The following is a 14,545-nucleotide window of genomic DNA, read 5'->3' on the forward strand; positions in this document are numbered from 1 at the left end:
ATAGTCGTCTCTGGACTAATTATGCTCCTCCTCTATATATTTCTATAAATAGTAGTCCTCCCTCTTATAGACGTAGCACTTGGCCTTTAGTCTGCCGTTAGTTCTATAGGGGCGATTACTGCCGTAGCGATTAGTGTTTTAGTCTTAATTCTGGTTATTTCAGTAGTAATATTAATCCGTAAAAAAGGCTTAGTAAGATAATCTTATTAAGGCCTATAGGGGGTGTTCTTTTTCCTATATAATAATAGAGGATTATAGCTTACTAATTAATTAAAAGAGGTTTTCTAAAGGGTTAGAGATAGTAATATGGCATGCTAGTACTCCCTAGTAAGCAGTAACTAGCTTATTTATAAGAATACGGTTTATATAGAAGTCTAGGTATAGTTTATAACGTTGCTTTAGTAGCTTGTCTATAAGTAGTTAGAAGTTCTAATAGATTAACCTATTAGGGTTCTTATTTATAACTCCTTAGAGGGTTATACTGTTCTACTTTATAAGGTTCTTATAGTAGTATTCTAGCCCTTTAAAGAATTGTTGTATATAGTTGCAGGCTTCCGTAAAAGGTCTTAACTTAAGGTTGCTATTATAGTAGTGGTCCTAAGTAAGCCCTTTTAGTATGCTAGGGAATGCCACTATATAGCCTTTTAGTGGTAAGCCAGATCTCTTATAAATGTTATAAAAGATAGTTAGCTTAAAGTTAAAGCTATTATTAACTCCATTGTACTTTTGGTCGTCTGTATAGATCTTTACAATTATAGCCACCTCCTTATTATATCTAGGTTCTTACTCCACACTAGGCACGGCTGGTTTAGGTGGTGTATATATATATAGCTGCTGCGGTTACTATGGCTGCTGCAGTTGCTGCTTTCTTAGCTATAGTAGTTAGTTAATAAGAGTATAGATTTGGTTGTAATTAGAGGATTAAGGACTAGGAGGGGTAGCGGGAGTAGCAATTAGAGTAGCTGGCGGTGCTGTAACTAGAGTAGCTAGTAGTATAGTAGCTAGAATAGCTAGTGGAGTTAGTAAAGTAGCTAGTAGTAGTAGTGGGGCTAGAGGTGTAGCAAGCTTATCTAAGGTTAAATTGAGTTAGTCTTGTAGAGTTATTATAATTATTAGCTTTGCCTCTATAAGGGCCGCGATAAGCTCCTTACTTATCTATTTATAAAACTCTTCTTTATTAGCGATGTCCGTTAGTACCTTGCTAAGGGAGTATCTCTTATTTTACTTAATAATATATACTCCTCTCTTAACTAGGTATTAATAGATTCCTATTTTAGTATTAGATTGTACTTATTTAAAGGTCTCCGGCGTAAAGTTCTTAAAGTCTTTCTAAAATACTGTCTATAATGTAAAGTCTATAAGGTTGGATTGTGTGTATAGGTGCATCTTAGTCTCTATATACTCCATTAGGTTATTATCCGTAGCCGTTTCTAAGTTAATTCTATAGCCGTATTTAGTAATTCTTTCCTTCTAGTTAATTTCTATACTGTCGTGTCTTGGTGTATAAGGGTAGGTATAAGGGTAGTTATTAGGTTTAAGGTGAGGGTATAAAGGTATATATATGTCCTATTGACGAATCTATAGTTCTTGGATACTGTAGACGATTCTTAGTAAAGATATGGTCCTCTAGGCGATCTAACGTGTTAACAGTTAAGTTAATACGTGGTTTTAAGCTTTAAGGGTCCTCTAGGCGATCTAATATATTAGTAAGCTGATATGTGGTTTTAAGCTTTAAGGATAACGTAGCTCTCTCTAAGTAAAGATATAGTTCTCTAGGCGATCTAACGCGTTAGCAGTTAAGCTAATACGTGGTTTTAAGCTTTAAGGGTAACGTAGTTTTCTCCTTTAACTGAAATAGGGCGATAGCTCTGTGATTTAATGTGTTAGCAGTTAAGCTAATATGTGGTTTTGAGCTTTGCTATTGCGTATTTCCTAATTTATATATCTACTGATTAGTGTTAGTATAACTCTCTTTATTAACGTGCACGAATATTACTTATAGTGGTACGTATGCGGTATTAAAGTTAGTAGTTGATTGTTGTTTAGAAGTAAGGGGTTGCTCTAAGGTCAGGTTAGCTAACCTCGCTATATGGTCTCGTGACCACGTTATATAATTAACGTTCCGACAATAAGAAAGTTATTCCTATATTTTCTATGCTTTATAAGTGGGAGGGTATAAAAGGCTCTTACTTACAGCATCAATTTCTAATTGCTCTAGCTTTTACTCTTACCGTATATAAAAGCTAGGGCCTAATACTTAACTAAGTGGTTCTAGATGTTAAGGAAAAGGATAAAATAGCTAGGCTAACCTATATAGCAATCTTACGAGTTAAGAAGCTTTTAGGGCTTATATTTAAACGTGGGTTTAATATAGAACAATTTTAGTTATCTATAAGTAAGACTAAAGAGGTATAATAAGAAGATTTTACACGGAGGCAGCAGCAACTACTTATAAACGACTTTTCCTAATTAGGAAATTATATACTGGCTTAGAGGTAAGCGGAGAATATAGCATTCGCCTTAGTTTCCTAACTTTTAAATAGCTTAACCACGAAATCCAATTTTCTAAATTTTAACCCCCCCTATCTGTCCTACCTTCTTACTGCTTCTAAAGCTGTTAGATATACATATAATGGTATATAGGGAGAATTGGCAGTACTACTAAATTAATATTGCTGCTGTCTATAGCGTTAATCAATTTTTGGAAATTTTTAATTTTTTTTTTAAGGGCGGAAATGTCGCTTATATAAGAAGTTACGTAACCTCCAAGAATACTTAAAACCCTATATTAGCAGCCACGACTTCTCTACACTATAGTTAAGATTTTATATATACTGTACCTAGAGCTACTTATAATAACTGTTACCTATAGATCTACCAATTTATAAATCAAAAATTAGACGTAGTTAGAGCTATTAGTAGGGGTTATTAATCGCGCTCCCTATAATAAAATTTTAGATTTTAGTAATCTAAACTAATAAATTAAATTAAAAGTTTGGAACGTCTAAATAAGATTCTATTAAGACGCTAGCTAGACCCTAACCTAGACCCTTCCTAACCTATTAAATTCTAAAAATAACAACCTCTATTAAATTAAAAATCAACCTTATCCTTAACAAGCCATCTAATTAGATTTAATGGTTCTTTATTATCTAAGACACAGCTAAAACTAACAAGGTATAGCAGTATATCGACCTATCTAAGAAGAAAGATAATCTTTTAAAGCTAGAACTACTAAGTCGGCCTATACTAAGGGACATACTACCTATAGCTATATTAATAGCAAAGCTAGATCTAAACTAGCTTACTGCCTATAACTAGCTCTACGCCAAATATAAGGACAATCTACGCGTATACTAGAAGCAAAAACAGGCTATAAATGATATCACTAACTATATCGTTCGCACTATATCGGTAGCCTACCTCTTACTTATTAACAGCCTTAGTAGTTAGTTACATTAAATATTTAAGGCGTCTCTATTACTATAGTAGCCACTACAGTAACAGAGACACCCCGTATTTTAGTAAGCAATTAAGCCCATCTTATATAAGAATCTCGTGCTATTAGTACTTACCAAATTACGTACTTGTAGGGCCTCCTCCCGTTTATAAATACTCCCTCCTCTATACCTTCCTCTCTTCTTTTCTTCTTCCTTATAAGAGCTAGAGGTGCTCTAATACCCCTCCCTAGTCCCCACTAAGGGATCTATTAGTTAACGTGGCGATATAGATAGCATCTAATAAGGAGATAGGTAAGAGAGGAGATAGAAAGGACAGAGGGGCGTCTAGTAGGTATTAGTCGAGCAACGTTAATGTCTATATTATAGCTGCCTAATCTTCTATACTTGTAGGCCTCCTCCCATCTATAAATACTTCCTCCTCTACACCTTTCTCTCTTCTTTTCTTCTTCCTTATAAGAGCTAGAGGTGCTCTAATACTCCTCCCTAGTCCCCACTAAGGGATCTATTAGTCAACGTGGCGATATAAACAGTATCTAATGAGGAGATAGGTAAAAGAGGAGACAGGAAGGACGGAGGGGCGTCCAGTAGGTGTCAGTTAAGCAACGTTAATGTCTATATTATAGCTGCCTAATCTCCTATACTCGTAGGCCTCCTCCCATCTATAAATACTCCCTCCTCTATACCTTTCTCTCTTCTTTTCTTTTTCCTTATAAGAGCTAAAGGTGCTCTAATACTCCTCCCTAGTCCCTACTAAGGGATTTATTAGTTAATGTGGCGATATAAATAGTATCTAACGAGGAGATAGGTAAGAAAGGAGACAGAAAGGACGGAGGGGCGTCCGGTAGGTGTTAGTTAAGTAATATTAATGTCTATATTATGGCTGCCTAATCTCCCGTTTACAGGCCTCCTCCTATTTATAAATACTCCCTCCTCTATACCTTCCTCTCTTCTTCTTTCTTCTTCCTTATAAGAGCTAGAGGCGCTCTAATACCTCTCCCTAATCTCTATTAAGGGATTTATTAGTTAATATAGCGATATAAATAGCATCGGACGAGGAGACGGGTAAGAGAGAAGATAGAAAGGACAAAGGAACCTCCGGTAGGTATTAGTCGAGCAACGTTAACGGCGGTTTTTATTACCCAAAAATTGTATTACGTAACGACATTTAGGAACGCAAATATGTACTCCCGTCCCATACTTACACTACTACTAAATATTCTAGATTTTGTACTTAGAGCTACTTATAATAGGTATTCCTAAAAGATCTACTAGTTTAAAGCTCTATAATTAAATATTATTAACGTTTTATATAGGGGTTATTAATTAAGCTCCTAGGATACAATTTTTAAAGTTTAACACCATATTAATATTATAACCTTCTTGCAGTGGCCAAGCCACCCCTAATCTCCTCCCCCTCCTCCCCCCTCCTATTACTCGGCGCTAAGCTATTACGTTATCGCTAAGCCATTGCGTCATTATACGTCCGAACTGGGTGGGTAATAACGTGGTTACTTAATTATATTAGACGTCTCTATATACAGTTATATCTCTTCCTACACGCGTATTTAATTAAGTTGGGGTAGTAGACTTTAATTCCAGCTATGCGGCGATTTAGTTATTAGGTATTAAAAATATTTAGTATATAAAGCTTTAAATTGGAATTATAATCTACTATATTAGATCCTACGTAGAGGGCTCTATATTAAAGCTCTACAGTCCAAATATATACTAGATTCGTGACCAATATAATCCTTAAGCCCAGCTTAAGTAGGGCGCCTTAGTCACTGTAGTAGATCCTTACCTAGCAGTGACTAAGGCGCCTTAATCTTACTACTACTTTTAAATTAAGCAAAAGCTCTATATAGGGGGTCCCAGGGGGTCTCCCCCTAGAAAACCTTATCTCTATATATATTAATTAAAGTCTATATAATAAAGCTCTAAAATTAATTAGCTTATTACTTATAAACTCGGGTCAAAATTTACGTTGGGGGATCAACGTTCCGCATGTTATCTTTAAACCCTTGACCATATTTTATTTGTCTTCTCTAGGATTTGAAGCCTCTGAACCTTCAAAATTTCTCTTATTATCTCACATTACCAAGGCTTCCTACTCCACGATCAGCAGCACTGAAACAAGTATTACCAAACACAATCTTATACATAGCGAACAGTTATCTTCTAGAATCTTCGATACCTACCCGCTGAAGGCAAATTAAAGCGCTGGTCCCTCATAAACTACGAACGAGTGTCCACCGCACCCAGTATCAAACGACACACTAACAACCTTCCAATCCTAATACTACGAGCCATTACTGAGAGAATTACTAGTCAACCTGCAGGCGCTTGAAATTGAAATGGGATATAAATTCAAAAAGATTTCACCATCACTCATTCGAGCCACGAGAGAATAACTCAACGCGTTGGTGGTTTAGTGGTAAAATCCATCGTTGCATGTGAGTATCGATGGGCCCCGGGTTATTCCCGGCCGACACATTTCTTTTGCCTCTTTGGCATTCTAGTAGGCTATTGCTGAGAGGGTTTTTGAGAGTGGATGTTGCGACCAAGTGCCGAGGAACAAATTTTTTCTTCTACTTGAAAGACTGCTGCCAGGAAGTCTACACAAACGATTTACGGATTAAATAAGTGTCATCATACGACATCAATTTCGTGTCCAATTTTTCCAGTGTTGGGAAACGCTTTCGCCCCTTCAACCATCATCCTCTAATTAGCAGAGGCTCCTTAGAAGCCTTAGTGCCTGCGTTAACACTTTATCCATATTGTAGGAGTTCCAACGGCACGTCAATTCCGTGGAGTCCGGCCTTCAACAAAATTTACATTTCTAATTATGGCCTACCAAGGGAACACTCGTTCAACTTGTTCGGATGACGGATAGTGTGGTCCTGGACCTTGTCTACGTTCGAGAGTTCAGGTCCACCCTTGAGGCCGCTGTCAGGAAGCTTTTGATGTCTGTTGATCGGAGTTCTATCTGGTGCGGTCAGATCCCGAGATTCTTGCGGATCCTATTAGTGTGTTTAACAGCATACTTCATTAAAACAAGCCTACTTTTAACAGCCTGAGTGGCTCTAAGGCCTAGAAAGAGGAACCATCAGTCATCAAATGACCGGAGTTATGGCTACCCTAATCATTAAATTTGCTCCAAACGGGGACCAGCCACGCTATCAACCTGCTCCAGTGCATGTTTGGATCAGAGGCCGACCAAGGTGCCACATATTATTGGGTGGATCGTGACTGTTGGGCCTTTGTATGGGGCATCTGCGGACCGCTCCCTACAGAACTTTGAAACCACTCAATGCACTCAATGCTAAACGCTATGACTCTCCGATGTTTCACGATTCTAGTTAGGGGCCGTTCGGTTGCACCTCCATATCCAATATGGAGGCTCCATATTTAACCGAAACGGAGCTCAAATCTGAATATGAGGTGGTCGTTCGGTAAATATGACGACTTTTGAATATGGAGCTCCTCCATATCGGTAAGCGCGTCAAATTTGCAAGCTATACTATATACGGTAGTTGAAATGAGGTTCTTGGCACCGTTTCAATATGTTGCCTTTGAGCCTCCGTTCCATATTCATACTAATATGGAGCTCTCGTATACGCGCCAAAGTAACGACTTTTGTGATATGGCGACTCCACACACCCCGATCGCGATACTGCTGTCGCATTTGCAAGCCTTATCTGATGTTATTATTTTGACCTTTGTAATCGCAATGAGCTTATTTCTGGGGAGTGTTTGTACTTAGTATACTGATATATGGCGGGGAACAAAGTGGACGTCGCAGTTGCTCTACGGCCACGAGCAACGACTCGTAAATCCGACCTGTTTAAGAAGCGTCTCGATTGGGAGTCACGATAGAGGCCTGGCGGCAGAGGGAGTCACTCGGATCGCTCACCGATGTTAATCATGGATTGTACGAAGCCAAATCTGGAGCCTCATATGGAGGCTTACTGAACGATCGACTCATTTACAGATTCAAATCAGCCAGTGCAGTAGCCGCCACTAATTACAAAACGGGTGACGCTAAAAGGCGCACGGATTGAACAAATATGATATGGAGCCGATTTGCAACCGAACGTACCCTTAGCTTCTGTGAGAATTTTCGGATTTCCAATTTTGCAACAGGGCATCGAGCCTTGCATTCAGTATTTGTCCCTTCAGTTCTGTCATCCCTTCCGATAGATTTTCCGACCAGTGACAGTGTCCAACGTCGGCAAATACACCAAATTGGATTATGGTCTCTGTGGAAATCTACTAAAGGCAATTAATTGGTCGAACGCGTACTCAAATGTGCTACGAGAGAAAACTACGGCCTCGCCGGAACTCCAGCAGAACAATTTCATCATACTCGTCCCAACGATCAACCATCTAGGACGATAAAATACTCATATCGAGGAATTATGGTCCATAAGCAAACCCTCTCCGTAAGGCCTATCTTCCGCAGTGGACCAGACTATCTAGAATCTCCAAGTTCCTAGGGAGTTTCGAGAGCGCATTAATCTTACCGTGCGGAGAGGGTCTTTCAACGTCATGATATATCGCGATGACCCGCGGTTAAGTCAAACCGCAGATACTCCATGAAGATCACTCAGCAGATCACACCAGCCCACTATCAATATTTTTTCCAAAAGGGGAACACTCCGCTCTGATATATGTAATACCCGAAAAGCTCATTAGCACGCATACCTGCTCAACTTCAGAGCGAAGGGCTCAAAGACCGAAGAGCAAAGTGCGCGGCGGGAGGCGACAGCTCAACTGTGTAATACCACTGCTTCGTATCTGCCAGACGACAAGACGCTAACAAGCACCAAAGCTCAAGAATCAACTTCTCCCCCGCCAGACACCGACAATATCGAAAGAGCTGTAAGTCGATAACAGACTCAAGCAGGCTAGGCGAAAATAAGCAAATACGATGTAGATCCAATATCGCTTATTGGCCAATAAAATATTGGTCAATATTAGGTTATTGGCCAATATAGACCGGAAAATTATATTTCCGCAAATTAAACTAATATAACTGTGTACATAGTAATCTATTTGGTTTCGCTATATAGCTACTTATCTTAGATACCACGTAGAGGTACAGATCAGACCTAGGTGCTGGAAACACCCCTGACCAGCTAGGTATATACAGGTTGCTGCCAATAATCCTAATAGTTAGCTATATGCTAATGTATATAAGAGAGAAAATTTATACGTACCTAAGCTAAAATAATTACATTTTGGGCCGTAGCCCCAGGCTTATTATCCTCTATTAAGAGAGGATCTGTCGCCGTCCTAGACCCCCCTCCCCCTACTAGGGGCAAGCCACGGTTGGCCAGCGCAGGTGCATTATCACCCTCGTCTTATACGGTGCACTAACTAGCATAGTTAGGCTATTTATAATTGGCGCAGTAACCGCTAAAGTAACCGTTAGCCCGACGGTACGACGGGAAGGGTTGTAGGCCTAGCACAGCGCCGCGGCACCGCTGGTAAGGTTAATCCACCACCCTTCTACAAAATTATATAAGGATGGCGTTAACGTATAAGGGCCGATGCATTCCTATCTAATATAGGTAAATGCTCCCGCGCATAAACACTATATCCTGCCTAGGAAGGGCTAGAAGTGCTTGGCCCTATGGACTATATATATATAGGGCTAACTGCTGCTATCCTATAAAGAGAATGGGGGCTTAGGGGTTCTAGGCGGCGGCAGCAAGGGCTTAGGCGGCGGTGGCGGCATCCTAAAGAATAAGGGCCCTATATATATATCAGTATTTATACAAAGTAAGCAACCAGGGTAGATTAGTAAAGGGCGAGGCTTAAGTAATGCTTATATAAAGTAAGAATACTTACATGTTGGTAGTTAATGAACTAGTAGTAGTAGTAGTGGTGGTAGTGGTTGTGGTAGTAGTGCTGCTGTTACTGCTTTACTTGTTAGTGCTTAACACTTATATAAAGTAGGTAGTTAAAAGTATATTAGCAAGGCTAGAGGCTTAGGCAATACTTATATAAAGCCAGGATACTTACGTTTTAATAGTAGCTAATAAGCCAAAACTAGTTATAGTAGTAAATAGTAGCTAGGTTAAAGATAAAGGAAGAAGAGAGGTTAAATAAGGTAAAGTACTATATAAAGAAGGAGCGCATAATTACGTGTTATACGAAGAAATATATACATATATTCTATTCTATTCTGCATTTAGCTTAAAGTATTCTTTTTTTTCCTTTTTTATCCGTATAATTAACTCTTCTCCATTAAAACTCTTTTATTACCATTTAATTCTGCTTCCAATTTTTTAAGCATTTAAGTATCTCAATTATATCAACCCTAAGCTTTGCTTGCTCCTATAAAACCATACAACATGCTTCTAAAAATACCTACTTTAGGTCATTACTTATAGCTAGAATTAATAGAATATTAATAGCTATTAATAAGAGTCATGGCTAACGCTTATATTACTTATCTTAACACTACCATTTAAGAGGAGAAACCTTAATACGAAGTGGGTTCTCAGCAATATAGTTCTTATACTCATCTTAGCTTTTTAGGCAATTAAACTTATTAAGGTTCTTAATAAGCTGCTTATATAGATCAAGATCTTCTTTAGATAAGGCCTTCTTATATAATATAGCACTTAATGCTTGTAGTAAAAGCTAGGGGCCTTAATACTAACTTTAATACTCGTTCTAAAGTTGCTCTACTATATTAAGCGCTAGCTTTCGCTACTTCTTACTCCAATTTGCTTTAATATACTCCGTACGACATTATAAATAAAGAATAATTACTGCAGCATATAGCGGAGACTTATTAGACTTTAGGTAGTATTTATTAAATACCTCCTAACCAGCCTTAATCCGCTTACAGAAGAATTTATCTTCTTTATAATCTTCCTATTGTACGATATTAGCCTATATATACTCCCTCTAAATATATATACCTTACTAAGCTGTTTTTAAAGTAGTGCACAAGGAGGTCCATTTGAAAAAGTATATCTAAGATTGTTGCATTATGCCCTTAAGTCATAAGAGTTACTTTCTTAAAGATAAGAAGAAAGCCTATTATCGTATAAAGCTGTTTCCGGTCTATAGAGTTTAGAAAATTATTATCTAAGCCGTACTTCTTTATGTATTAATTTATTGTAGGCTTATATTAAATAGCAACCTATAATATCTCACACTAGCTGTTCCATCTTGTACGATTATTAAGTAGAATTCGTCTTCCTACTAGCTCTTTAATAGCCCTTATACGGCTAGGAGAGCTTTATATATATATAATATTATTATAGAGCTTTCTAAGGGCGCCTATATCTTAAAATTTTTTATCTTTATCTTTAGCTTTGTATAAATTAATCTGCTTAACTTCAGCCTTAAAAAAAGGCTTAGATAGCAAGATTAATAATATAGCCATTACAACGGATTTGTTTGTATAAAGATTTCCATATAATAGCTTCCTCCTCTTTTATATACTTTTTAATTATACAACAAAGAGTATTATTCATTCCCGCATTATCTGAGATAACTATACTAAGCTTTTATATAATCCTGTAGTCCTTTAGTATAGGAAGCAGAGTTAAAAACTAATTATTTTTACTGTGAGATTGTACCGTATAAAGAGCAAGGAGAGCTCTAGAGAGTCCTTTTAAGTTTTGCTTAATAAAGTAGGCGCAGACTTTAAGGAGAAGATGCTAATTAGAAGAGGTCTAAATATTAACTAAAAGATAAATACTTGATATTGCTAACTAAAGCTTCTTTCGTATAATGTCTTTTATTAATTCCTATAATTCTTTAATCCTCTTCCTTACTTATATATAAGTTGTTATAATAAAACCCTCTACCTCTAGATTAAGGACCTAGTAAAATGTATGGAACTCTAGCCACTTAATAAGTTAAAGTGGAAGATTTTATACGGTAATAAGGGAAATAAAGGCAGCTATAATAGCCTCCTTATTAAGAGCGTTTTTAAGTGTAAGAGAATTAACCTCTATATAATTATATTTTATATAAAGCTGCATATATAGATCTTAAAGCTTTTTTTTAGCACCTTAATAAATAATACCTAGGGTTTTAGAAACAGTAATCTTATACTTCTTTATAAGATAATTCCGGAAATTTATAATATACTTTGCGCCGTATAGTTTTTCTATATAATATTTGCAATATAAAATATATTGCTTATCCCGGTATTTTTTTAGCTTATTATTATATGGATCTTATATATAGCACCAGATTTTAGGGTTCCTTTTATCTTTTAATCTTTTTGTACTAGTAGATGGTGTAGAATTTAATATTTCATTATTAGAAGCCATTTTATTATATGTATAATAAATATTGTAAAAGAAATTTAGGGTTGTGGGGAATGCCAAGAATTATTGGCCGATATTGGCCGATATTGGGTAATTTAGCGATATTGGCCAATACTAAATATTGGCCAATAATATTGACCGTCGGATTATTTTTGCCTACACTGGACTCAAGTAATTAATGGCGAGAAACAGGAGGTAGAGATATATACTTGGAACGGTCCTAACGACCCAGACAACCCATATGCCAATTAACTCAGCTCTCGACAAATTCCATGTGATAAACTTGTCTGGTTGATAGTCATCTCCAGGTTCAATTGGTCATTGAAGTACAAATGGTTCCTTACAGTGATAGTATGCTCCATTTCCATCCTTACCGGTCTTCCTGCGGGCTCATATGGCTCCGGAAATGCATATATAGCTTCTCACTTCTACGTTCAAAACGAACCTTTTCCAAATCTATATTTGGCTACGGCGAGCTGGAACGTGGGTGCTGCGCTGTTTCCGCCCGTTTTTGTCCATTGATGGAGAATACGGGAAGGATGCCAGGCTCCTTTGTCAGTAATCTTAACTCTCCCTACTCTCTAAGGGGTAGCAATATTATGCTCAAGTACTAACATTAAAGTACAACACAGGTTGCTTATATAATCTTCAAGATCTTTCTATTCCCCTCAGCATTCGCCCAAAAGTTTGCAACCCTCGTCGTAACGAGATTGTTCGGAGGGGGTGCCTCTTCGGTATCCATAAATATTGTCGGTGGCAGTATCAGTGATGTGTGGAGAGGAGACAAAGCTCGAAGCCCGCCTATGTCGCTATTTGGCTTCAGTAGTGTGGCTGGTATTACGCTGGGGCCTTTCGTGGGAAGCGCCAATGTGTAGGTCCATATGGTGGAGACTACAAAGGCTGTTCGACATTCCTCACCATAATTCCGCAACTGCAGATGCTAGTCTAGGTTTCTCAAGGTAAACCTTACGGCATAAGCCACTTTAAAATAGCTATGGGTACTTAGAAGCGTTTAAACCCCTAAACAGGATCATCAAGTTTCCTGTTTTGCGGCCATAACCTCTGCCATCCTATTCCGAACCGGAGATGTGTCCATCCACGTCTCCAGCTTTATTGCCCAGAGACCCTGAAAGCCTCCGGATAACGCATCACAAGGCCCCAAATAGATCACACCAAATTCGGAGATCTCGATAGGCTTACTGTTGAACGGACGATCAGGAATAAGAACTCTGTTTTATTAAAGAGGGCTCTAGAAGCTCTCTTATATACATTAGGTAGGTCCCAAATACAATAACGACGACGTCGTTATGTAGTAGGTCATAGTTAAGAGAAACAGGTAATAAGACGTTCGATAAGACATACGAGCTCAAGATACGAGACAACTAAAACATAGTTCGTATAGACGATCTAGGTCGTCAGACAGTATTACGATGGTAATAAGGAACTTCGATTTAGGTCAACACACCCCCCTAGCTGCACAGAGCCTTCTAGGCTGCTGTAGAAATACTAAAAAGTTACGATAGCAATTTGGTGTTAAGTTAAAGGAAATCCTCTATATATTTACTTTGCCCAAATATTATTTAAATTAAATTAAATTAGATCCTTAATATTAATAAGGTTTAATTGCTAAACGAATATCTTATACTTTTAACGAGGCAGAGCCTTTATTAGGCCGTCTGCTATTATATCCGCAGTAGGCACCTATTTAATATTAATACTTCCTTTACAAACTTCCTGGCGGAGCTAGTAGTAATAGATATTAACGTATTAAAGCTTAGTATTAAGCTCCGCGTTGCTTTTAGTAAGTAGTTAAATTATCTACAGGTTATCGCAATATATTGTTTACTTCTTATTAGGGTTAAATCCAATTTCTTTAAAGAATTGCTACTACTAAATTAACTCGGTAGCTGTATGCGATAGGGCTAAAAGCTCTACTTTTATGCTTAATTTTATTACTAACTTCTACTTTATAGATCGCTAGTTAATTAGCCCTCTAAATAAGGTAAATAGATAACCTTCTATACTCTTTTTACTTACTAGGTTGTTGCTAAATAATATATTATTAGCCCTTATAAAGATCTGGTTTATTACATTCTTCTTTAAGTACTTAATTATAAGAGTTTTGGTTTAATTAAGGTAAGTAATTGCCCTTATAGCAGCTGCGTTATAAATTAGTAACGGATTTTATAAGAATTCTAACAGCTTACTTACTATTCTCGCTATATCTAGATAAGTGATATTAGCTGTATAGAGTATAGATCCAACTTTCCTCTAATAGGCGTAGGTATTCTACTTAAAGGCTTACTTTAGATTAGGCTTAAGTTCCTTAATACCCATTAGTATATATATCTTACAATAATCTTTAACTTTAAAGCTTATCGCAATTTTATTAATATAGGAATTTTAGCTAAGCCAGAGCTTCCTATTTTTTCTATTACGGATAATTTAAATTCTTAAGAACTAGGTAAGGTTACCTAAGTCCTTTATCTTATACTTTCTTATAAGGTGCTCCTTAAAGGTTTAGAGCTTAAGTAGATCTTTTTTCCTAAATATAGCTATAATATTATTAATGTAGAAGAAGACTATTAGCCAATCATTGTAATATAGGCAAGGTTCCTCCGCTACTGGCTTTAAGCCTTCCTTTTTTAGCGTTATTGTTAAGTTACCGTGCCATAGCAGAGGTAATCGCCTTAATCCGTAGAGCGCTCTTTAGAGAAGTAGGTACTTACCCTTAACCAGAAATCTATCTAAATACTTAACGTATACGACCTTATTAATTACGCT

The 14,545-nt window shown here is 37.3% G+C and overlaps 1 protein-coding gene across 1 annotated transcript; it reads left to right on the forward strand.

The window, feature by feature from the left end:
- The first annotated feature begins 11,937 nt into the window (after positions 1–11,937).
- On the forward strand, positions 11,938–12,721 carry K441DRAFT_208736 (uncharacterized protein). The gene is made up of 2 exons (XM_067640530.1): positions 11,938–12,315; positions 12,394–12,721. The coding sequence occupies exons 1-2, from the start codon at positions 12,094–12,096 to the stop codon at positions 12,634–12,636; spliced, it is 465 nt and encodes a 154-aa protein (XP_067500992.1). The 5' UTR covers positions 11,938–12,093; the 3' UTR covers positions 12,637–12,721.
- Positions 12,722–14,545: the final 1,824 nt, after the last annotated feature.

The sequence above is a fragment of the Cenococcum geophilum genome (genome assembly GCF_001692895.1).
Source record: "Cenococcum geophilum 1.58 unplaced genomic scaffold K441scaffold_39, whole genome shotgun sequence".
Taxonomy (NCBI): domain Eukaryota; kingdom Fungi; phylum Ascomycota; class Dothideomycetes; order Gloniales; family Gloniaceae; genus Cenococcum; species Cenococcum geophilum.

Coding starts and splice junctions, on each gene's coding strand:
- K441DRAFT_208736 (XM_067640530.1), top strand. CDS start 12,094: ATGGTTCCTTACAGTGATAGTATGCTCCATTTCCATCCTTACCGGTCT. Junction 12,316..12,393: donor GAAGGATGCCAGGCTCCTTT/GTCAGTAATCTT, acceptor AGTACAACACAG/GTTGCTTATATAATCTTCAA.